The sequence below is a fragment of the Ursus maritimus genome, unplaced genomic scaffold, assembly GCF_017311325.1.
Source record: "Ursus maritimus isolate PB19 unplaced genomic scaffold, ASM1731132v1 scaffold_3, whole genome shotgun sequence".
Classification (NCBI taxonomy): Eukaryota; Metazoa; Chordata; class Mammalia; order Carnivora; family Ursidae; genus Ursus; species Ursus maritimus.
Window position 1 is genome coordinate 7,762,384 of NW_024425563.1, and position 23,744 is coordinate 7,786,127.

At 42.9% G+C, this 23,744-nt stretch overlaps 1 protein-coding gene across 1 annotated transcript in view; it reads right to left on the minus strand.

Moving 5' to 3' along the window:
- The window catches only part of CNTNAP2 (contactin associated protein 2), a 1,324,851-nt gene that overhangs the window by 173,553 nt on the left and 1,127,554 nt on the right, over positions 1-23,744 (minus strand). Inside the window, exon 18 of the mRNA XM_008697394.2 lies at positions 16,331-16,567. Within this exon, the coding sequence (XP_008695616.2) occupies positions 16,331-16,567 (237 nt within the window). The remainder of the gene's footprint in view (positions 1-16,330; positions 16,568-23,744) is intronic.

The window sequence follows — 23,744 nt, forward strand, 5'->3', positions numbered from 1 at the left end:
GGGAATGAAGACCAGTAGTTTCCAGGAAAAATGTTTATGCTGTATATGCTAATACTATGTTCATAATGATACATAGTATATTATAATAATATAAATTGATTTTAGGAACTTGGAATTCATTTTCCTATAGTACAATATTCTAACATGGATCAATAACTAAAGATTATTTAGTCGGTAATGTAACTAAATTATAGTACTAGCCTGAATTCGGAATCTTAGTAGCAAGGGAAACTGCCAAAAGGAGAAAGGCTGGCCTCAGGCAAGAGCATGAAAGAAGGGGGGCCATTTTTGACTGCTTCCTCTTCCTAGCACGTCCCTTCCAGACTCTTCTGAAGTTCCTCAACTCTGTCCTCCCAGAATTCACTGTAACTGCCTTCCAAGAGCGCATCCAACGCCTCCTCGCTCCTAAATTACGCCTGGTTCCATGAGAACTCAACCTCGACGACCCAGCCCACATTCAGGGGCTCACCCTCCTTCCAGAGCCACTCCTGCTCATTCAAATGATGCTCTCATTAGCTGACTACCAGGCCACAGGAAAGAAAATGGATAAGTTCAAAGAAAATCCTTTTGGATGGAGAGTGGCTGGTCTTCTCGTTCATTCCTTAAGTTATTCCTATTTTTTCCACAGTGTCTTCCTTCTGAACTGACAGATGCTTTAAAAGTTTAATTAAAAATAACTCCCTCCATTGCAATGGTAGTGAGTAAATTTGGTAGCACTTGCATGTGCACGTGTGCTGGTGGCGAAAAGGTCAGTGCTCCGAAGGAGACAGACTGGGCAGTGGGCAGATATTTACTTGTACCATTCGTTATTATGGAAGGGAATACCTACTACTAGGGTCTGAATGTTTGTACCCACTCCCAAATTCATATGTTGGAATCCTGACACCCTAAGTGATAGTTAGAAGGTGGAAATTAGGCCATGAGGGTGGAGCCCCCATCGATAGGATTAGTGACGTCTCTTTTATAAGGCTGCGTAAAGGAGACCGGCAAGACCTCCCTAGCCCCTTCTGCCAAGTGAGGACACACTGAGAAGTCTGTGGCCCACGAGAGCAGGCTCACCCGACAATGCCGCCTCCCTCGTCTGGGACCGCCAGCCTCCAGAACTATGAGAAACACAGTTCCGTCGTTTATAAGCCACCTGTCTGTGGTGCTTTGTTACAGCAGCCTGAATGGACTAAAAGACAAGCACGCTGCATTCTGGAACGCTTGCCAGTTGTGGCCTGGCCTGCGGATCCTTTTACTCTTGTCTAGAGGATAAATATTTTATGTGTGCTATAATTTTTACACTATTCTTGGCCAGAGAAAGGGAAGCTCATGCAGTGATCGGAGCATTGCTGTGTAGTGAGAACGAAGGCTCTGGGGCTGCACCAAGGCCAAGAGCTCAGCGCCGTGGCCTGGACTTCTCTCTGCAGCAAGAGCAACGATGTGAGGGACAGCTGTAGCTGGCAACGCCTGTTTACTCACATCTCCTTACAAAAACGGACCCAGAGATTTATTTTGGTAATTCCCACGTCCTGTGCGGAATGTGGAATTTCAGTGGCCAGAGGCGCGTTACCTACAGTGCTGTCTCCAGACGAGGATGGACAAATGGCAATCCTTCGGCGGCCACCGATCAGTAATTCCAAGCATGAATTTCATCAATGAGAACACTCACAGGGCATGCCCTGTATTTACCCTGCAAATCACCTTCTTTGTTACAAAGCAATCTGGGGTGGCCTCTCATGGCAGAAGAATTTCTTTGGTCAGACTCTCCATGCCCCTTGTTTCATTCCTCACTTTATATATTTGGAGAGAAAGGTATTCTCCACCATTAACACAAAATCATGGATACGGTATGTGGGTGGTGCCCTAAAAAGTACAAAGGAATACCTTGTTATCTGAGGCTTGTGGTTGGAAATAGGTCCAGTCCATCTCTGGTGGCCCTGTTTTTCTGTGCTGTGTGCATGTGTTCGTACAGATGTGTGTATGTGTGTGTGTACATGCATATGTGTGGGTGTGTGAGTGCATGCATTGTGTGTGTGTGTGTGTGTGTGTGTGTGTGTTTTCTCCATCAGCCACAGAGAGGAAGCTCCAGGAAATGAGACAAAGAAAGGAGGAAAAATTATTCAGAACTTTTGGGCCTTAGGCTTTTGCTCAGCTATCAGGTTGCTATGATAGAGAGAGAAAGACAAATTGGGCAGGATGTCTTCACTACTCTCCACGGAACTCACTAACTTGCCATTTTTACAGGACGATGACTAAGGGAAGTGTGTCCCGTAGACACGCTGAAACAGTCAAGGGCAGTGTGGACGTGGGTGAATAGACCTGCTTGCAGGGGAGCCGAAAATGTGAGACATTTAAAAGCCAATTTAGGAGACTGGTTCTTTTTAGATTCATGGAAGAAAAGAAGTGTATAGAGTTTCAGCTGAGTCATGGAGCTAATATGTGAGAAAAGATAAAAAGTATTATTTTGTAAACTTTGTATTATTTAGAGTTGTGATTATTTTAAGGCTTTCTGGGGTGTTGGGAGAACGGTAACTACAAAGTGGGCCAGTCATCCTTCCCCCTGAGCATAGCATGAAGGCTTCAGTAAAGGAAAGAGGAGGGTGTGGAGTTTATCAGCTGTTAAATACCTCTTCTATGTCAGGCTTCGGGTTAGGTGCTCTTACTCGTCTCCTTGGAGTTGGGAATTCTGAAGGGGCACGGATGTACCGGAGTTCTTTTTTTAAGATTTTATTTATTTATTTGGGGGGGGGGAGAGAGCGAGAGTGAACAGTGGGGAGCGGCAGAGGGAGGAGAGGGACAAGCAGACTCCCCGCTCAGCAGGGATCCCGATGCGGGGCTTGATCCTGGTACTCCCGGATCATGACCTGAGCCGAAGGCAGACACTTAACCGACTGAGCCACCCAGGCGCCCCTGTTCCTGAGTCTGTAAAGGCATAGGGATTTGAACCCCAAGGCTGACATCCAGTGTGTCTTCATTGAGATACTTCCCATATTTAGTAGAGATGATGGTACAGGAGGAGGGAGATCTTTCTAGTTGTCAGAAGTGTCCAAGTGTGGAGAGAGCTGATCACATGGCCTGAGTCCTGTCAAGCACAGTTTGGCTCCCATCCCGTGAGGGTGTTGTAAAGAAGATACTCTGTTGGTGTATATGGAGTCAGGCCTCTCCACTTCCAATCCCAATTTGTCATTTACCAGCCAAGTGACTATAGATAATAAACTTGATCTCTGAAGCCTTAGCTTTTTCATTTTTAAAAATAGGAGTGCTAACACCTACATCTTAAAATTGCTGTGATGATTAAAGAAGGTGAGATATGGGAACATGCTAAGTTTAGTGTCTGACATAAAACGAGGTGTCCAATAAATGTCAGTTGAATAGAATGTAATAGCCTCTCGAACCATGAGATACTTTGATTTTGTGACAAAAAGAGCTTCACGAACTCTTAACAATTTGTGAGTAATTGAAGAAAGTGTTGAAATAAGTAACCCAATGACATTTGAATGTTAGGGCAAAAGCTGAAAGTCTGAATAATGATAAATTCATTATGGCAATAGAAATAAAACTTTTTGAAATAGTCCTCGATATTTTTAAAGATGTTATAGAGATCTGTAATAACCACATGTGGCTTATGATTCAGTAGAACACTGTACAAAGTCAAAGAAGATAATGTTTTTGCTTATTCAGTGGGAAAAGGGGGACTATCAGTGTGTTTGAAATTTATAACTCAGTCCACTGTTTTAAGTTGATTCACATGGCTTAACTTATATTTTTAACTGAATTAACAAGATTCCATTATAAGGAATTATAAAAGCCAACAGACCAACATAGACCCATTTAAAAGGGATTTAAACTAGATTACCTCAATGGGAAAGTTTTAGAAAGCATTTTACTTACAACCTCACTAATCTCTGATACTGAAAACGAGGAAGTGGCTGGCAATGAATTTGTGCAAATATTTAGGTTACATTTGATTAAACATGAGAAATACCTGGATTCATCATCTGGACTGGAGCTGTCATCCTTAATAAGGGGGCAGAGGGGCAGAGAGACTGTTAATCACTGGAGATAAGGGGAAAATTTTAGATGGGGTTTCTAGAATACTGCAGTCACTTTTTATTTTTTGAAATTCTGTAAGGATTCAAGGAACCAATATTCTTCTCCAAAGACCTCAATAATAACCCCAAGAGGTGGCTTCAGAATCCATTCTTATTTAATCTCAAGTGTGCTCGCTGCTTTAATGATGACCCAGGCCAAACGATTCCTGACAAGTCTATGAAACAGACAGGAATTTAACCAGGGTCCCGGCCTCCAGTGCCCGACGGTGAATGCAGGCCGTGGAAGGGTGTGACTCTGAGTCTGAAGTCTGCTGCTCTGTGTCATCTCTGAGCTTCCAGACAATGCGTGTCACAGCCGTGCAGAGCCAGAGGCGAGCACTACTGTAAACAGGCGCAAGGCAGAGCTCTCTGCCGTCAGTCCTGTGATACCACTAATGTGGACAGCAAGGTCCTGCGCAGGGTTTCCTGGCGGCTTTTGAATGGCAACCCGCCACACCTGCCAGGCCTCCTGCTAAAGAGACCTTCAACTCCAGGACCTCTGATGTAGTGATTAATCACCTTAATAACAATTTGCATTTTCATAATATCAGTGCTTTTCAAAGTACTTTTACATACACAGGTACATTCGATCCTCACAAGCCTGTGAATAATCCACTTTATATAATTAATGCAACTTACAAGAAACTGAATGCCAGGAGAGTGGTAGGACTGTCTGATTTGTTTTCAATAATGTTGAAACTGGATTTCAAGGTATTCTTGCTCCACTGTCATAAATAATGTTCATTTTCTCTCTTTGGGAAAAAATTTTTAAGAAGTACAGATTCCTTTTTTTAGAAAACAAAATTAGCTTAGAATAGTGTTGGTTGTGTGAATAGGGCGGAATGAAGCAAAGGATTTGAAAGAATACTGTGGGGCCCTGAGGGTGGCAGACAGAGTGATTCACAAAGGGCCCTAATGGGGATCCCACTGTAAACTGCACTTGACCTTCTCCTTAGGGAGTAACACAGGAAGTAAAATTGGTTCTGGGTGTGGAAAATGGTAAATCATTTGTACAATGTTGAAAGGAAGCAAATTTGCAGTAGTCAAGTCTGAACTTTAGAATATTAAAATTAAATGTGGGAGTATCGAAGTTAGAATTCTTAGAAGCCCCCCCCCTTCACAAAAGAGCAGGGATAAAGTGTTATTTACACATCAACTTGCTGACCTATCTTTGCAGTGGTCTCTTTAAAGGGGTATATTTAAAGTAGAAATACAGAAAGGGGGCTTACCATTAGACACATATGCAACTCTTGGGAAGTGGGGATGAGGGAAAAAGCTGAGAGGATGAGAACACAATTTTGGAAAATGGAAAAAATTTCCTACTCTCTTTTTTTAAAGTCTTTTTTTTTTTTTTAAAGAGCAGTTTTAGGTTCACAGCGACATTGAGGAAAAGGTATAGAAATTCCCATATACCACCTGCATACCTACACATGTCTAGCCTTCCCCGCTATTAACATCCCCCACCAGAGTGGTACATTTGTTACAATCAGTGAACCGATGCCGACACATCCTTATCACCCAAAGTCCACAGTCGACATTGGAGTTCACTCTTGGTCTTATACACCTTATGGGTTCGGGCAAATATATAATGACATGTGTCCACCATTATGTATCATGAAGGGTATTTTGCTGCTCTGAAAATCCGCTGTGCTCCAGCTAGTCATCGTTTCTCTTTCTTCCCCCCAGTCCCTGGTAACCACTGATCTTTGTACTGTCTCCATAGTTTTCTCTTTTTTAAAATGTCATGTAGTTGGAGTCATACAGTATGTAGCGTTTTCAGACTGTTTTTTTTTTTTTCCACTTTGGAATATGCCGTTAAGTTTCTTCTGTGTCTTTTCATGGCTTGATAAGTTATTTCTTTTTAATGCTGAATGATATTCCATTGTCTGGATGGGCCAATTTATTTGTCCATTTACCTACTGAAGGACATCTTGGTTGCTTCCGAGTTTCGGCAATTATGAATCAAGGTGCTAGAAACACCCATGTGCAGGTTTTTGTGTGAACATTAAGTTTTCAATTCCTTCAATTCCTAGGAACATGACTGGGGCATGTTACGGTAAAAGTATGTTTAGTTTTCTAAGAAACCACCAGACAGTCTTCCAAAGCGACCGCACCATTTTGCACTCCCACCGGCAATGAATGAGAATTCCTGTTGCTCCTCATCCCCACCAGCATTTGGTGGTGTCAGAATTCTGGATTTGGGCCATTCTACTAAATGTGCAGAGGTATCTCGTTGTTTCAACGTGGATTCCCCTGAGGACATGTGATGTGGAGCACCTTTTTGCATATTTTATTTGCCATCTGTATATCTTCGTTGGTGAGGTGTTTGGCTCATTTTTAAAGTTCCCTAGTCTTACTAATTAAATGAACCTCAAGCATGACAAAAAAATAAAAGCCACTGAAGATATATTATTAAATGGATTAATAACTGAATTAAAAACTAAAGAAGGCAAAACCTCACAAAATGTTATTGGCTGGTGGGGCATAAACTGAAAGAGTTAAAATGATCTGAATCCTAAAATATTTTGTCCAATCAAATTTTGTAATATTAAAAGCAAATAAATATTTCTTATAAATATCAGTCATATTATTTCAGAGACAAACTTTTTAATCGGTATGTTTTTAAAATGCTGCTCTAAATGTTTTAGAATTCTTTAGGTTTTCATAATACATCCTTAAGTGGCTTTTATTTTTGTGATGCTTGAGGCTCACAGGGCTTCTGAATTCTCAGACTTGGGATTCATTCATGACAAATGTTTTTTGAAGAGTCTTCTCCCCTAATCAAACTTCTGCCCCCCAAATTAGGCATCATCCACTATGATCAGCCATGCTGATGGGACCTGAAAAGTGGCTTTACCATTAGAACTTTCGCAGTGGGTTGGTTCCATATATAGGTTTCCCCGAGCACTTTCTGTCTTGCTTTCTCTGTGTATTGTAGTCAGGTCTCGGAAAATATGACGTTTGTGAATGGACCCGCTTGTAGGAGAGCCAAAAACGTAAGTGATTTAAAAGCAAAACCCTGTGAATAAATCATTAGACCGGTTCCTTTTAGATTCATGAAAGAAACGTATAGAGTTTCAGCTGAAAGCGTGGAGCTAAATAGTAGGAAGTGGTAGTTTTGTAAACTTCACATTATTCTTCACAGAATTCTGATTATTGCTGAAGAATGGGGAATTAAAGCGTTCTGCAACACACAGAAAAATCGGTTGTATCCACAAAGGTCCCAAACCTGGTCATTTTAGAAAATGGCACAAATTTGAAAAAAATGTTATTCATCCTGTACCTAAAGCGAAGTCCAAAAACTGTGTTCTTCTGTGTCTGTGGCCATCTGTAAGTCTTCTCTGGCGAAATGTCTGTTCGTGTCTTCTGCCCATTTTTAAATTAGAATATTTGGTTTTTTGGCATTGAGTTGTATATGTTTTTTATGTATTTCAGATACTAACCCTTTATCGACGTGTCATTTGCAAATATCTACTCCCATCCCATGGGTTAACTTTGTTGACTGTTCCCTTTACCATGCAGGGGCTTTTTATTTTGATGTAGTCTCAACAGTTTATTTTTGCTTTTGTTTCCCTTGCCTCGGGAGACAGATCTACAAAAATGTTGTTAAGGCCGATGTTAGAGAAATGACTGCCTATGCTCTCCTCTAGGATTTTTATGGTTTTAGGACGCACTTTTAGGTCCTTAATCCATTTCAAATTTATTTTTGTGCATGGTGTAAGATCATCAGGAAACTGCAAATCAAAACCACAGTTCAAAACCTTGAACCTGTCAGAATGGCTAAAATCAACAACTCAAGAAACAACAAGTGTTGGTGAGGATGTAGAGAAAAAGGAAGCCTCGAGCACTGCTGGTGGGAATGCAAACTGGTGCAGCCACTGGGAAAACAGCATGGAGGATTCTCAAAAAACTGAAAATGGAACTACCTTAGGATCCAGTAATTGCTCTACTGGGTATTTGCCCAAAGAATATGAAAATACTAATTCGAAAGGACATATACACCCCTGAGTTTATTGCAGCATTATTTACAATAGCTAAATGATGGAGCAGCCCAAGCGTCCACCGATAGATGAGTGCACAAAGAAGGTGTGGTATATACGTGTGTGTTCTTGCGTGTGTGTGTGTGTATGTCATGGACTATTATTCATCTATAAAAAAATGAAATCTTGCCATTTGCAATGACATGGATGGAGCTAGAGAGTATAATGCTAAGTGAAGTAACTCTTAGAGAAAGACAAATACCACATGTCTTCACTCATATGTGGAATTTAAGAAACAAAACAAAGGGAAAAAAAAGAGACAAACGAAAAAACAGACTCTTAACTGTAGAGAACAACAGGTTGCTGGGAGCGGGGGTGGGAGATGAGTAAACAGATGATAGGGATTAAGAGTACACATATCTTCATGAGCACTGAGTAATATATAGAATTGAATCACTATATTGTACACCTGAAACTAATGTAACACTGTAGGTTAACTATACTGGAATTAAAAGAAAAAAAACCACCCCAAAACTATGTTCTCTATAGTGTTTCGTGTTTTAGAAAGGGTTTGCTTTACCCACTGAATTTTTATTTTTATTTATTTATTTATTAAAAAGATTTTATTTATTTATTCGACAGAGATAGAGACAGCGAGAGAGGGAACACAAGCAGGGGGAGCGGGAGAGGAAGAAGCAGACTCATAGTGGAAGAGCCTGATGTGGGGCTCGATCCCAGAACGCCGGGATCACGCCCTGAGCCGAAGGCAGATGCTTAACCGCTGTGCCACCCAGGCGCCCCTTACCCACTGAATTTTTAAATCCTTTCTTCTGGGGAAGTTAATTGACCAGGTTTTTCTTTATACCTGGGACCCCATAAAGATCCTCAGGCCAAGGGGAATGTTATTTTACCACCATGAAATTCTATAGTGATGCGTCAGCTATCTCTGTAGTTTTGGCCTTTTGGAATCAAGTCCAAAGCATTTTCTTTGATCCCTAAGTATTTTGAGCTTTTGCCCATAAGTATTTTCTAACTTTTTCTTTCTTTTTTTCCCCCTAAAATATTTAAGAAGATTATTTTCTATGTTTCTATGATATTTTTAAGTTGCATCTTAAGGTTTGAAGTTTTAAGAAACATAAATATAGAGAAGGGATACTTTCCTTTCTTGAATAACACATTAAGAGGAAAAGGAAAAAGAATTCTATTCTTGTACCTTTGGGCCTTCATCCAAACCTACAAAGCCTCCTGTTCAAACTGGAAATGGGAAAGAAGACTGTGAAAGTCATCTCTCTGTGTTGGTTCGAAACTCTCCTGCAGGCTGGGCGTAAGACCAGGTGGGTAGGCCTGAGAAAAAATGGGCATTGTCGCCAACAGTTTACCCGTTCCACGCAGGGATGAAATTCCAGGGTGCATAATTCCAAGATCTTTCTTCTTTTTCTTCCCCCACTTGTTTATAATATTTTTTATTAATTAATTCCCCTCTCCTCCCCCAGTCTTCCAATCTGCTCTACAAAGTCGAGCCATGGATTTCCTCTCCTTGCTGAGCCATGCCTGGAGTCAGGGAGATGCAGGATTTGTGCCATCTTCACAGCGCTCTGGGCAAAGCCACCTCCTCCTACCCTCCACGGAACCCTCCTGGAAGAGGCATGATAGAGACTCTCTCTCCTCTAAGGTCTGCCTTGGACTTGTGTGTGAGGTCTCCAGCAAAACGGAGTCCTCAGCTCTTTTCGCGTTCCCCTGGTTATGGATGGGCTTTGTATTAGGAGGGGATGCAGCCATTGCTGAAGTGACCCATGCTGGCTCTTGACAGGCATGGGTAACGTGCATCAGGAACTGCACCACCAGGCACGAGCCTGGGGATGTAGAGAGGTTGCCGCCAACTCCACCTTCCAGAGTCTCTGCATATTCCTTAACCCATCAGGGTTTAGGCGTTGGGCACTGCATTTGCACCTTCAGAATACTATTACTGTGACCACAATTAAGGAGAACTGGCATTTTATGACACTGCCATTGTTCCCGAAGTAACACAGAGGCAACCCAGTACTCAGAGGCCATTGAAATGGTGCCGGTTCGGCATCTGATATTTGAAGCTTCTAGCGAAGGATTAAAGAACGACGTGATTTAAAATCAAAACAAAAACATCAACAAACAATGTGATTCTCATGGTGGGATTAAGAAGTGGGTGCTACGGAGGTGCCTGGGTGGCTCAGCTGGTTGAGCGTCCGACTTCTGATTTCCGTTCAGGTCACCGTCTCAGGGTTGTGAGACTGAGCCTTGTGGCGGGCTCCACGTTCAGTGGGGAGTCTGCTTGAGATTCTCTCTCTCTCCCCCTCTGCCCCTACCTCGACTCATGTGCTCTCTCTCTCTAATAAATAAATAAATCTTAAAAAAAAAGAAGTGGGTATTATATAGTTCCGAAGATGAGGCCAAGTGGAGTTAAACAATTTGCTCAAGATTACAGAACCCGGCAGTGAGGAAGCTGGATTCAAACCCACTTTCAAGTCCATTATCCATTTTCTGTGTAGGGATTGAGTTGGCCATGACCAGGTTCTTCTACCGCATTAATAATACAGATCGTCAAATGTGAGTCAGTGTCAGGAGACTCGTAGGCGAGTAGGAGACCTCCCTAGACCAGAGCGAGGCAGTGCGTGCTCCAGCGACTTCAATGATGCTGGTGCCATCTGTCCACCGCTCAGTCGCTCTGCAGTCCTGGGACCTTGTTCCCTTTAATTTTGGCCTTTATCTGGGCAACAAACGAATGTTTGATAAGGAAACAGAACTCCCTAAACTCAGAAAACGGCTTTGGACTATTTAAAGATATGTATTTTTTCAACTGCAATTCTGGGTTGGCAGATGAACACGAGCATTTTTACAGGAAAAAAAGTGCAGACAAGTGGATTAGGGGATATTTTTGTGCCTCTTGATGATAAGTTCTTGCTAAACTTGGTGCAGTGAAGGGATCATAATGAAGAAGTGTTTGCAGCAGCCTCGGTGACAGCTAATTCACATCTACTCCTTTCATATACTGTAGGTCTCCCGATCTTGTAGCAATAAACCATTGGAATGTTTTGAAAATTTCAGCAGTCAGGCTCAACTACACATTCAAGGCTTTCAGGCACATTAGGTATTCCCTGAATGTTTGTTAAAGAAATGAATTAATAAATAAATACAGCTTACACCTCGATGTTCCCATCCCTCCAAAAAAAAGAGAGGGAGAGTCTTTGTTCGGATCCTGTATCCTAAAAATAAATGCTGTGATTTGTTCTGCATCCAATAAAATTCTGCTTTTTTACCGGATTGCAGTAACTAACAAGCTTTAAGACCAGGGGTTCTGTTTCCAATTTTATGTCCGCCCACATGAAGGACCCAGCCTTGGCGAGAAACAGTTCTACACGGTGGGGAAGAACGTGAGCTTTCAGTCAAACTGCCTGCACACAAATCCCGGTCCTCGGCTCCGCTGGTGTGTGCATACTGGCCAAGTTGCCGCACCCATTCTATGTCTCAATTTCCTTCTCTGTAAAATGGGGATGATAATAATAGTACCCACCTCATAGGGTTGTCATGATATTAGGTGACAATAACACAATCACAGAGCTCAGCACACTGTCCGACACAGGCTAAGTTCTCGGTGAATGTCAGCTGTCTTCACTGTTAACATGCAGGAATTAAGAAGCACTGAAGATGTTTCCTTGCAATTGCATTAGTTTTCAGTGGCCACTCCTGCAAAGTACCATAAATTGGGTGGCTTCAAAGAAGAGAAATTTATTCTCTTACAGTTTTGGGGTGGAAGTTGAAAATTAAGGTGTTATTGGGGCTATACTTCTTCTGAGGGCTTGGTGGGGGGTGCTCCTGGCTCCTTCCAGCTTCCGGTGGCCCAGGTGTCCCTTGGCTTGTGGCTGCACCACTTCCGTCTCTGCTCTGTATTCATGTGGCCTTCTCCCGGTAGGACTGTGTGTCCTTCTGTGTCCTAGCCTCTCCTTGTAAGGATACTCTCATTGGATTAAGGACCACCCCAATCCAGTATGAACTCACCTTAATTACATCTGCAAAGACTGTGTTTCCAAACAAGGACACGTTCTAAAGTCCTGGGTGGACATGAACTTGGGGGGAGGTAGACACTATTTAATCACTATGGCACTTAATTACAAAAATTAAACATAGAAATTGTTGTAGCCACCCTACATCTGTGATTTTGCCTCTTGCTTAAAAACATGGAGAAGGTACAGAAAGAGTTTTCTTCTAATTATGTTGCTAATTTCTGGTTAGAAATAAAAATGAAGTTCATGGTCATAACATTTTCCAGTGTTTTGGGGTTTGACTGGCTAAGAAGAAATGGGCCTAATGAGTGAAGAAAACTATCTTTGGTAAGGCCAGGCAAGTAACCATTTGGTCCCAGTGTAGGTCCCCACTAATCCTGGGCATGACACGCCAGACCCACAGCTGAGCCTTCCACATAGGCCACAGTGTTGCTCTGTTTCTAGAGAATTCTGCAGCTTCAGCCAATGGGCTGCCAGGGAATTCTGCAGTGGAATGGAGCTGTGTCAGCTGAGTTAATGGCCACTGGGTGGTGGACTCTGTGAGAAGATGGGCCACCAAGTGCTTCTCCAGACTGATGATGTGACTGGCTCTAGGGTCTGGTCAGAGTTTTCCGGGCTGCCCTTGTGTTCCTTGCAAAACATGAACTCCCCCAGCCAGCGTGTCTATTAATATGCAGGGAGCCCTGGGAGACCTGATGCCTGAGCTGGTCTTCAAATCTTCATAGATTCCTTTGAAAAAAGGCTCTGGGAGCCTCCTTGACGAGAGGCTAGAAGAAGGCAGAAAGATGTTTCTCGTGTATATAGGTTTGCTGGCAGGGGATCGTGAGTAAAAGTGCATCCTCTACGAAGCAAAAGAGAGTCATCAGGTGGGACCTGCTTGAGTCCAACCCTGTCCTCCCGAGCTTAATGAAGTGGCAGCACATAGTAATTTGATTTACAAACGCAACCATATATCCACTCGAGAGAGAGAAATAGGGAAAGTAGGTAGGGAGTGTGGAAGGATAGGGATAGAGATAGATGTTGAGACAGCGTGTGTTCCTGCGGCGTTGGGGTCGGAGACTGAGAGAGAGTCAGGGAGACAGACAGATGGAGGTGGAGGTGGTGGGGACAGAGAGACAGGGGAAAGGGAAAGAAATGAGGGAGGATAGGAAAGAGAGAGAGAGCGAAACAGAGAATTTAGATTGTGTGTGCCATTTGCCACCTTCCTCCTGATTGACATAATACCAGGGGAGACCCTTGGCTGATTTGCCCTCTTGGGCTATATTGGGTTCTTGCCTGTCCTACTGTGCGCCTCGCACGTGGCTGAGTGTGACACAAATGTCTCAAGGTTTTTATTTTCATACAACTTGGCCCCAACAAGGCAATCCCTCCTCCAGTGCCTGCATGAAGGATGAAAAATTGAGCTCTGTTAAATGCAGAGAGATGGATTTTTCAAGGCTAATTTAATTTTATGCAATTTTCACCTGAGACGCTGCTCCATTTCAGAGAATACGGTCAGGTGGCACAGGATCTCTGGCTCATAACTAGAGATTTTCTAAGCAGAGACAGTTGATCATTGAATGCCAGGGGTAAGAACTCTGCCTCTTAGTGCTGTTTTTCCCCAAAAGAGGAACAAATGAGGAAGTCAAAGGTAATACATTGTTGTATAAAGAGTAGAAAATACAGCAAAAGAGAAATGAAAGTAAATACTGGTGTTTTTACCTCCCCTAAAAATAATGGCAGTCAATATTTTGGTGTGTTTTCTCATAGTTTGCTTTCCTCGCGCCTGTGTGTGTGTGTGTGTGTGTCTGATTTTGTGTAAACATGTGATCAGGGTGTCCCTGGTATAGTGGGACCTGCTTCATTCACTTAGCAAAATGTCGTGAACACTTTCCACATGCACAGCCCAGACCTGTACTATCAAAGGATGGCCCGCAAAGGATTTCCACGAACTCGTTCTTTGGCAGATGACTGCGGCCGCTCTTTCTAGAGGCTGGGTTTTTTGGCTGCAGCCCCACAATGAGGGTGAGGTCACAGGAGACCCTAGAAGGGTCTCTTCCTGGGAGTGAGAACCAGAACAGAGGGGGCACCTGGCTGGAGGTCTCACAGGGCAGATCCCTGGTCCAGGAAAGAGCCTGCAGACGAAGCTTTCCTGGATAGCTTCGGGATTCCTTTCAACCAGAACCAACATCATTCTCCCCTAGTCCAAAGGATGCTTGTGTGGACTCAGAAGGATGTCCGCAAATACTTCCCCAACATGTTTTGCAGTTTTTAATTTTATTTTTGTTAAAGCCATGGACTGAGTCAAATGTAAAATCCCAGCAAACAGATATTTAGAGAATATTTGACTTTTGTGTAAACTTTTTGAAATAGTGTCAAGGAAAACACACAAGCTTCATTTAACTTTATCTCTAACATTAGCTAAGCTGAAGGGTTAGCTAACCCTTCTAGAGTTGCGAGAGATAGCAACATCTATCTCTATCCCTATCCCTATCTCTAACCCCTGCCTTTCTATTTGTGAATATTGCCTGTTAACCCCCAGAAGCTTTGTATGAGCCACTATGTTTAACCCAACTCTCCAAAAATAAGGGATCATGATTTTCTTTAGATTGGACCTTCTGTAGTGGAATCTCTCAGGCATTAGGACTGACTTGATTGCATTCAGACATCTCTTTGGCAATGGAATGACTGTGTTAAATTAGCTTCGCGCACAATGAATGGTAATTGCGAGACTGTCATTTCTACAAGTGCAAAATTAATGTGTTCTGCAAACCCACCCCATTGTGTGCCACAGGAAAATCCTGGAACCATTTTGTTGCGAGCAGAAAAATGCCCTGTAATAGCACTGTTAATGTGGTACGGTATTATTCAGCAATGGTGTCCCTTTCCACCTCTGTTGTTGTCTCGCGCTCATTCTTCAAACCCTGCCTGACCTCATTTGTATGCTCACATTGCAGCCCAGCCAGACAGTAGCCTGGATGTACAGAGAACGTCACGGAACAATTCCTCCTCCTGCGTGGCATCTTGTGTGAAAAATGCCAGCATACACCACCCTCCACGTATTCATGAGAGTATGAACAGGCTACTTATGTAAAGCTTCTTATTAAGAGATATACCAACCATTTACAAGAAACTTCACCCAAATACTATACATTCATTTAGAGAGAGAAGAGTGATTTACATGCATTTCAGTGGTAGCTTAGGAAAAGTCCCGCTCTGCCGTGTTCCATCCCTCTTGTTTACTTATGGGAAATGAAGTCACAGACCAGTTGAGTGCATTCCTTCCAGTCACGTGGGGGATCACAGGGTGTATCTTTTTTTTTTTTTTTTAAAGATTTTATTTATTTATTTATTTGACAGAGATAGAGACAGCCAGCGAGAGAGGGAACACAAGCAGGGGGAGTGGGAGAGGAAGAAGCAGGCTCACAGCAGAGGAGCCTGATGTGGGGCTCGATCCCATAACGCCGGGATCACGCCCTGAGCCAAAGGCAGACGCTTAACCGCTGTGCCACCCAGGCGCCCCCACAGGGTGTATCTTGAATGACAACATGCATATGCATTGGGCTCCCGTAGTCTGCTGATTGGCTCTGCAGAATTTATTAGGGATTCAAGGACTCATCCGAGCCTGAAATAATGCACTAATAACAGGTGCTCTAAGCCGGCTGATGAGATGTGGCATCTCACGCGCTATGCCTGCCGTTTGGCTAAGGCTGAGAACCACACCTAGAGGCATCCCGTGTAAGGACAATAATGATGGCGACAAGAACTGGCCAGACAGGTTTCCCAGTGAGTCCAGCGCGAACCCAGTCTCGGCAGCAGCCAGGGGTGGGGTACCTGTCTGGACTGCTGGCTGCCCTGACCGATTCACTGGAACAACCCATCAGTCTGGGAGCACGCCGACCCCTCCTGACCTCCCTGAGCGGGAGGGTCAGGCCTGAGTCCCCTTTCAGAGGCCACTGACTTTGTCACTCACTATCAAGGTGTGATGTGGCTACTTGCTGCAGGATGTGCTAGTCAGTGCATAGGCCGCTGGGATTTGGGTGAAACTGCACACACACCCCCCCAGAGGTTCTCTCACCTTAGTGAATGACAGAGATCAGGGGATGATTCAGGAGACTTCCCACCTAAGGTGGGAGAAGAATTCTGAACACCTTACTCTCAGAACAGTGCACACTGGGGACAGCCGAAAAGTCATAGCATAGATGATCTGGGCTTAAAGAGAAGTGCGAGAACGCCACGGAAACGGGCGCCGCCTTACCCTTGTTGCAGAATGTGCCATCGTAGGCCGTGTGCGAGCAGTCACAGGAGTAGCCATGGTACTTCTCTAGACACCTGCCTCCGTTCTCACAGTTGGCCCCGTAGCTGGTGCAGTGGCCCGAGCACCCGGATTTGAACCCAGACGTGACCTTCGCTCTCTCCTCCAGGTCCAGCGTCACCCCGTTCATCCTCAGGGAGCGGATGCAGCCCAAGAAGCCCTGCTGGCCCCCGGCACCACCTGCGAACGACAGAAGGCACGGGGCTCAGACGGAGGCGACTCTGTTCATCACGCCTGGACCCGTGGTGGCAGGCGAGGAGGCCTCAGGGTGCAGCCGGCACTCTCGCTTTCGAGCTGGCCCTGCTTAACAGAAAAGCTCGAAGCTTTCCCCCTTTGGCCATCACGTCTAATTAAAAGAGGCTGTCTTTGGAGAAGCCATACATTTGCTAACGAAATAAAATGTTTGGAGAGCCACAAAAATTATATCTGCTGTTTTGGAAGTCTAATCTGGTTTCCTAAAGAAGTTTATAGAAATCTCTAGGTTGGGGTTTTTTTTTTTTTTCTTCTTTAATCCCATGGCATTCACTTTCACAGCATTATCTATTGAAAGAAATATAAAAAGGCAGAGAAACATGAATAAATATACATAGTTACTAAGTCAATTAGTTGGAAGGCATAAACCCATTTAAAATGTGACTGTACGTCCCGGTTCTTGTCTTAGGCAATACTTTGCTTTGAAGTTCACATGAAGGGTTCCCGGTCACCTTGTCCGGGGTGGGCAGAAGTTCGAATCGATAATTTTACACAGAAGTCAGCCACACCACATGGATTACCAGGTCAGGTAGATTTTGTTGCTTTTTGTCTAAATGCCATCACAAGACATGTAGCACAACGAGCAAGTTCTCTGTGGTTTTTCTAAGTTACAGAGTTAGACAGAGGTTCACAAGCATGAAAATATTAAAATATTCCTAACAAATTTCACAGAAAGATTCATTGGAGCATTATATCACAAGTGAATTTAATTATGTCTGTAATAACCTTGGTTACGATTTTTTAAGCAGCTGGTACAGAGCGAGGAACTCAAGTTTATATACATGTTTGCATGTTAGAGTAACAAACTTTTCTGGAAATTAAATGTGTAGTCATTAAAATTATTAAAAGAAATATCTGCTGGGGATTTAGAAAAAAATACTGTTAATAAAAGTTCGTTTTTTATTGAGGGCTTTGTAGTAGGTACCCCACTAAGCACCTTACTTCAGTGTTACTCACCTGATTCTCACAACAGCCTGGCGAGGCAGGCATCATCGTAATTACCCCCATTGTACAGATGAGGAGGCTGAGGCTTAGGGAAGCTCCGAGGTTAGCTCAAGGGGTCGTGGCTCCAAAGTGGCAAAGTTGTGTTAGTTCTTATTTTCGAGTGTATGGTGTTAAACTCTGTCCTGTGTTGACCATTTAATACAAAAGGACTTCAGGGTCAGCCCCCATCGATGTCCATGTTTCCGAGATAGAGGTTTGGATGTCTTTAAAGATGGAGCGGTCAATAGGATTGTCAACCACTGGGGTTGGATTCCGATCACTTATTTGGGGCCGTTGAGGAAAAGCACACAATCGAGCAGACTCATCAGACGGGGCTGGCAGATCAAGGGCTTTAGTCGAGGGGGATGCATTTGCTTGTGTGTGTAAGTCCTCAGCCGTGAAATGGCAAGGGACTCGCTCTGTTATCTTTATAAACCCCAGCCTTGCAGTCTCTCGTGGAGTAGTACATAGGTTTGAATGATGATTCTCCAGGGATTAGTATTTATTATCAAATAAAATAATTGAATAGAGGATTAACTGAAGGAAGTCCAACGCCCTTTTGGATCAAAGCTATGGGATAGTAGCTGGCAGAAGCTGCTATTAAAAACCACCACTTTGAAGGATTTCCCATTCCGCAATCTGCTCGTCAGCTCAGCTTCACACACCTCTGTGCTGAAGAGAATTTGGGCCTTTGCTATGATTTGGAAGAATTTCAATCCATTAGTCACTCTTTGTGTGTTAAAATTTCAATTTGGCGTCTATCATTTTAGCTTTAGCAAAAGCTCTTGCAATAAGGGCTTTCCAAAGGGGCTTTTGTGCAATAAACCCCCAGCCCTTCACATTCTTGTCATCAGTCAATTAAGACAATTATATCCTATCAAAATATGCTGAAATTTTTAAATCATTTTTTTAAGATATCCCCTGCTTGCTCCTTTTCCCTATTACAAATATAATAGTTTTTCACTGTGGAAATAAACACACACTGAAAATGAAAGAGAATCTCTAATGCTACGCAGATATAACTACTTTTACTTTCAGCAAACGGCGTTTCCTACTTTTTAAAAAAAGATTTTATTTATTTATTTGACAGAGAGAGAGAGAGAGTACAAGCAGGGGGCACAGCAGGCAGAGGGAAAGGGAGAAGCCGACTCACCACTGGGCAAGGAGCCCAATGACCTAGGGCCCCACCCCAGCACCCCAGGATCGTGACTTGAGCCGAAGGCGGACGTTTAACTGACGGAGCCACCCAGGTGCCCTGCTTTTTGTACTTTTATCTATGAACATATAAATGTGTAAAAAAATAAAACAAAAGAAGAAATGGGATGACGATATACACACTGTTTTGAAATCTGCTTTTTGCACTCAATTTATCATAAAACGCTTTCCAAGCAATAAATGTACAAGTGGAGTATCTTGGTTAATATCTGCAAAACTTCCCGTTCTGTGAATGCTCTGTAACTTCTTTGCCAGCCCATTACCATTGGGCCTTTAAGCTTAGTCCAATTTTCATTTTATAGGACACTCTAATAAATATCCTTGTAGAAAACCTTTGCCACTTGTTTAGTATTTCCTTAGAATTAATTCTTAGAAGTGCAATTGCTGGACAAAAAGCATATACATTTTTAAAGCATTTGAAATACATTTTCCTCTAAGAATCTGTCAATTTGTATTTCACTGGTAGAGTATGCGATTCCCACCTTCTCCACACCAATTCGAATACTAGGCAGAAACCCTTTGAATTTATAGGCTAGAGAGAAAAAAGAGTTTATTGTTTTAATCTGCATGGCTTCAAACACTGTGAATTGAATAATTTTTATGTTTTTCCCATTCTTAGTTTTTGTTTCTTCATGTGCTTTGCTTTTTTGGGGGAATAGGAGAGGATATATATCTTATTGAACGATAACAATATTTTGGGCTTTAGCTCTTTGTTACACATTTCGCAATGATATCCTTCCAGTCTGTGTCTTTAACTTACACATGGTGTTTCTGTTTCTCTATGAATGTTTTTGTAGTCACATCCATCTTTCTTATTTTTATGATTTGTGCCTGTAGTATTAAGTTAATAAAGCCCAATCTAAAAATAATGTAATAAACCTAATCCAAAATAATATCATTACTCAACTATATTTTCTTCTAGCACTTTTATGATTTCACTTCTCTTAACATTGTAATCTTTAATCTATCTGGAATGATTTTATTTTATTTTTTAAAGATTTTATTTATTTATGAGAGAGAGAGAGTGCATGCAATAGCAGGGGCAGGGGCAGAGGCAGAGGGAGAAGCAGACTCCCCGCTGAGCAGGCTGGATCCCAGGACCCTGAGATCATGAAGCTGCAGTTACACGGCAGCCGCTTAACTGACTGAGCCACCAGGTGTCCCTGGAATGTATTTTAATTTAAAAATAACTTATACTGAATGAGTCTCACTAATAGTTGAGAGTTTGAAGAAGAGATTTTTAAAAGACTAAGTAAATGTTAATAAGACAAAAAAACCTGAAGATTTTAAAAGGTCCAATTGGCAGAGCAAATAAATCGAGGTTAGATCATATTTTTATTATATCATTAAGGCAAACGGATACGTGTATGCACTTCATCATTTATGTATATCGGCCTCATTCCACAAGGGGATAGAGGGGGTAGATTTTTCTGGCTCTTTGATTCTTTCTGGTCTTGGTCTTCCAGAGGCTCTACACCCATCAGTCTTCCTTCTTGCCTCTGGGTCTGTATATCTCTCCCTGTCAGCACTGGTGGCTGTTGGGGGTTAGTTGTGTGACTTTCCTCAAGGCCCTTCATCTCCCTCAGCATCAGGTTTTCCTATCCATATAAAAGGGGTTTAAACTAGATTCTGTCTCCGGCTCCTTCCAGCTCTAAATTAGTCTGGTTCATGATGTACAACCTTTCCCTCTGTGCTTCTGTGTCTCCATCTCTGTATTTCAGTAAATTACTCTCAATTTCTCCTAAATCTACTTCTTTGCACAGTTGCCTGACCTCTCCCCTCCCCACTCCGTCTGTTAATTGACCATAAAATATGACTGTGGTCTAATTTTTAGTTGTTGCATTCATTAAATAAAGTTTTGTATTCCCTTTTCTTAATTTATAAAGCAGGTGAATGGCGTTTCATTTCTCTCTCTATAAAAGAAAGCTAAATAAATTATGCTCTTTTCTTACTTAGGTGGCCCCTGAGTTATTAAATGGGTCAGTGAGCTGGAAAGTACTTTTACTGATTTAGTCGATATGAAGAAAAATCTTTTGTCCTGAAAATGGTCATTATGTTATGCAAAAGATGTTAATGCACTAGGACCGGTGATAATTACTTGAGTTCAACTTATGTGCTCTATAGAAATCCTTCTTGGTGACAAATGTCATAAGTTTAAATTGTAGGTCTGCAAGCAAAAATGCTACTTCACCTTTGTTAATTAAAAAATCAACACACTGTCATTGGAGAGAGCCCCCTGCCATGCAGGGCTTCACACACATTAGTCAGACCCGTGATAATTATCCAGGGTGAGATGTGGGTTTCATTTGTAAATCATTTTTCATGGGAAACGCTCTTCAAGTATTGCAATTAAAGATTAATTACGAAAAGGCTGTATCTACCCATAATGAATAATACAACCACCAAATGCACAGAAGATTGGGGCAAAAGGATCAGGTATTAAATTAAACAAAGCAGGTGAAAATAATGATCTAGAGGACTCCTAAAACATACAGTGTCCTCAAACTCAGAGCTTACTCATTTTCTAAGGAGCTAAGTGGAATTCCAGGGCACCTTTGCCCAGAGAGACTGACCACTCATCACCACAGAAAGGAATCACACCAAAGCTTACACATGTGAAATCTAATGTATCCTTTCAATAATTATTTCATGTCTGCTATGAGCCAGACCTCGTCTAGATGTTTAGAAGGTTTTTAGAGAGTCTTTGCCTGTGTAGAGCTTATATTCTTGCAGAGGGGAAGGGAGAATTTAATAATAAACTCAATAAGCAGGTGAAGTCCATCCTGTGTTAGATGGTAATATCCACCCTGAGAAGAAGTCAGGCGGGGGTGGGATCAGGAGTGGGAGTGGTGTGGGGGCGGTCATAGGATAGATCCCACTGAAAGGCTGACGGAAAGAGTATCCAAGATCATATCCCTGAGAAGAGGGCTTCAGGATAAAGAGGCAAGGAGGAGCTGCCGGCAGGTGGGGGAGGCAGGTGGGGGAGGCAGGAGGAGTAAGAGGGGAAGTTGCGGCAGGGTGCTCAGAAACGCAAAGCCACTGACCAGTTCAAGTGTGCCAGGTGCTGGGAAAGGCAGGGCTAAAAAGGCAGAGGAGAGTGCAAATGTCCTAACAGTACACTATGGTGCTAGACGCAGCGTGACCCACGAGAGGCCGTGAACAGGGGTGACGAGAGCATGAGTGGTGGTCACAAAGATCTATTTCTGTATATTGGCTTTGCTGCTCACTGCCTGTTTGATCTTCCCAGCTTCTCTCAAGCCTCAGTCTCCTTGTGTGTGAAATTAGCACAACAATATGACCTTGTAATAGGTGATAATACATCTCTTTGCGGTAATGCTCAGTTAACGGTAGCTGTCATTATTACTATTAGTTGTTATCAACAAAATTCTACAGAAGTACAGACTTGGAATAAATTAAATACGGCCGAGTGTACTCGTGTCCCGGAGGTATCATGAGTGTTATGGAATGCATGTGTTGCCCCCAAATTCCCATGTTGAAGACTAACCCCCCTTATATATAGCGTGACTGCATATAAGGCCTTTGAAGAGGTAACTGAGGTTAAACGAAGTCATGAGGGTGGGCTCTAATGTAATAGGACTTGTGTTCTTCATAAGAAGAGGAAGAGACCCCAGGGATGTGTGCACACCGAAAAACAGCCATGTGAGGTCACAGCAAGAAGCAGCAGTCTACAAGGCTAGGAGCGTGGCCTCAGGAGAAACCAACCCTGGCATCTTGATCACGGACTTCTGGCTTCCAGAACTGTGAGAAGTAGATTTCCCTTGATGGTATTTTGTTATGGCGCCTGAGCAGGCTAATATAGTGAGTGAAGGGTTGACATCGAGCGTGGGCTGGTCCAGGCCTGCCTGAGACCACGCCCTTTTAATTGCATTATTTTCCTGGAAGGTATGGGATTAGGATGGGTGTTTTCTCTCTCTCTCTCGTCTGCTGTGTGGGACCGTATCTGGATTTGGGGAGCTACGAGCTGGCATGAAGGCTCTAAGCCTCTGATGGTATAAAAGACTGGTGGGAAAGAGAACTGTGACTCATCTGTGTCCAGGTGACCCACCCCGACCATTCCTGGCCTGTGCAGGTGAGCGGGCAAACACGATGATTTTTCAGTAGTGGAGGGAGTTAAAGGATGTTGGATCACATTATTCAGTGCAGCTGAATGACTGACAAGTACTGATGAGGGATGCCTATGTCAGCTAGATATTGGAGGGCATATATGAAAAAACTTTTACATACTCAGAGAGTTGGGGTTTGGAGAATTGCTTTCTCAGATAATGCTCATGAGTGCTCATTCATAACTTCATTCAATAGAATAGATTTTTTTTAAAGTTCATTATCACTGCATGGATTTTCTTATGTCCTCAGAGCAAAGGACATGCAGAATCTGTGAGTCCAAACTACTTAAACTAGAAGTAGACTTCAAAATAGAGGCTGAGGGAATACTGGGTTTTCTGATAGCACAGAACACTCCTATGCATCTCAACGTGAATTGCTCTGGGATGGGCATGATGTTAGGAGGTCTGAATTCATTCTGGATGCCATGGTGGCAGGGCAAGCATAATCAATTACTAGCTATTTCAAAAGCTAGTATTAATTGAATCCTAGCTGTACCAGGGATTGTTCCAAACTCTACATGTTCTAACTCTCAGAGATAATTATTATATTATCTTCCCTTTACAGGTGAAGAAACAGACCAAGAGAGTGGATTTGCCCAGTTTTCCACAGCCAGGAAGTGGCCATTGGCCATAATTACCTCCCAGGCTATCGGGCTATTAAGCCTGCACTCTTGCTATAGCTGCCATCTTGATTTTTGGGGATTGCATCATTGAGACTCTTCTCTGACATATAATATGTTTCTAGGCATTGCTGTACTTAAAATGGAAAATGCTGACAGAAT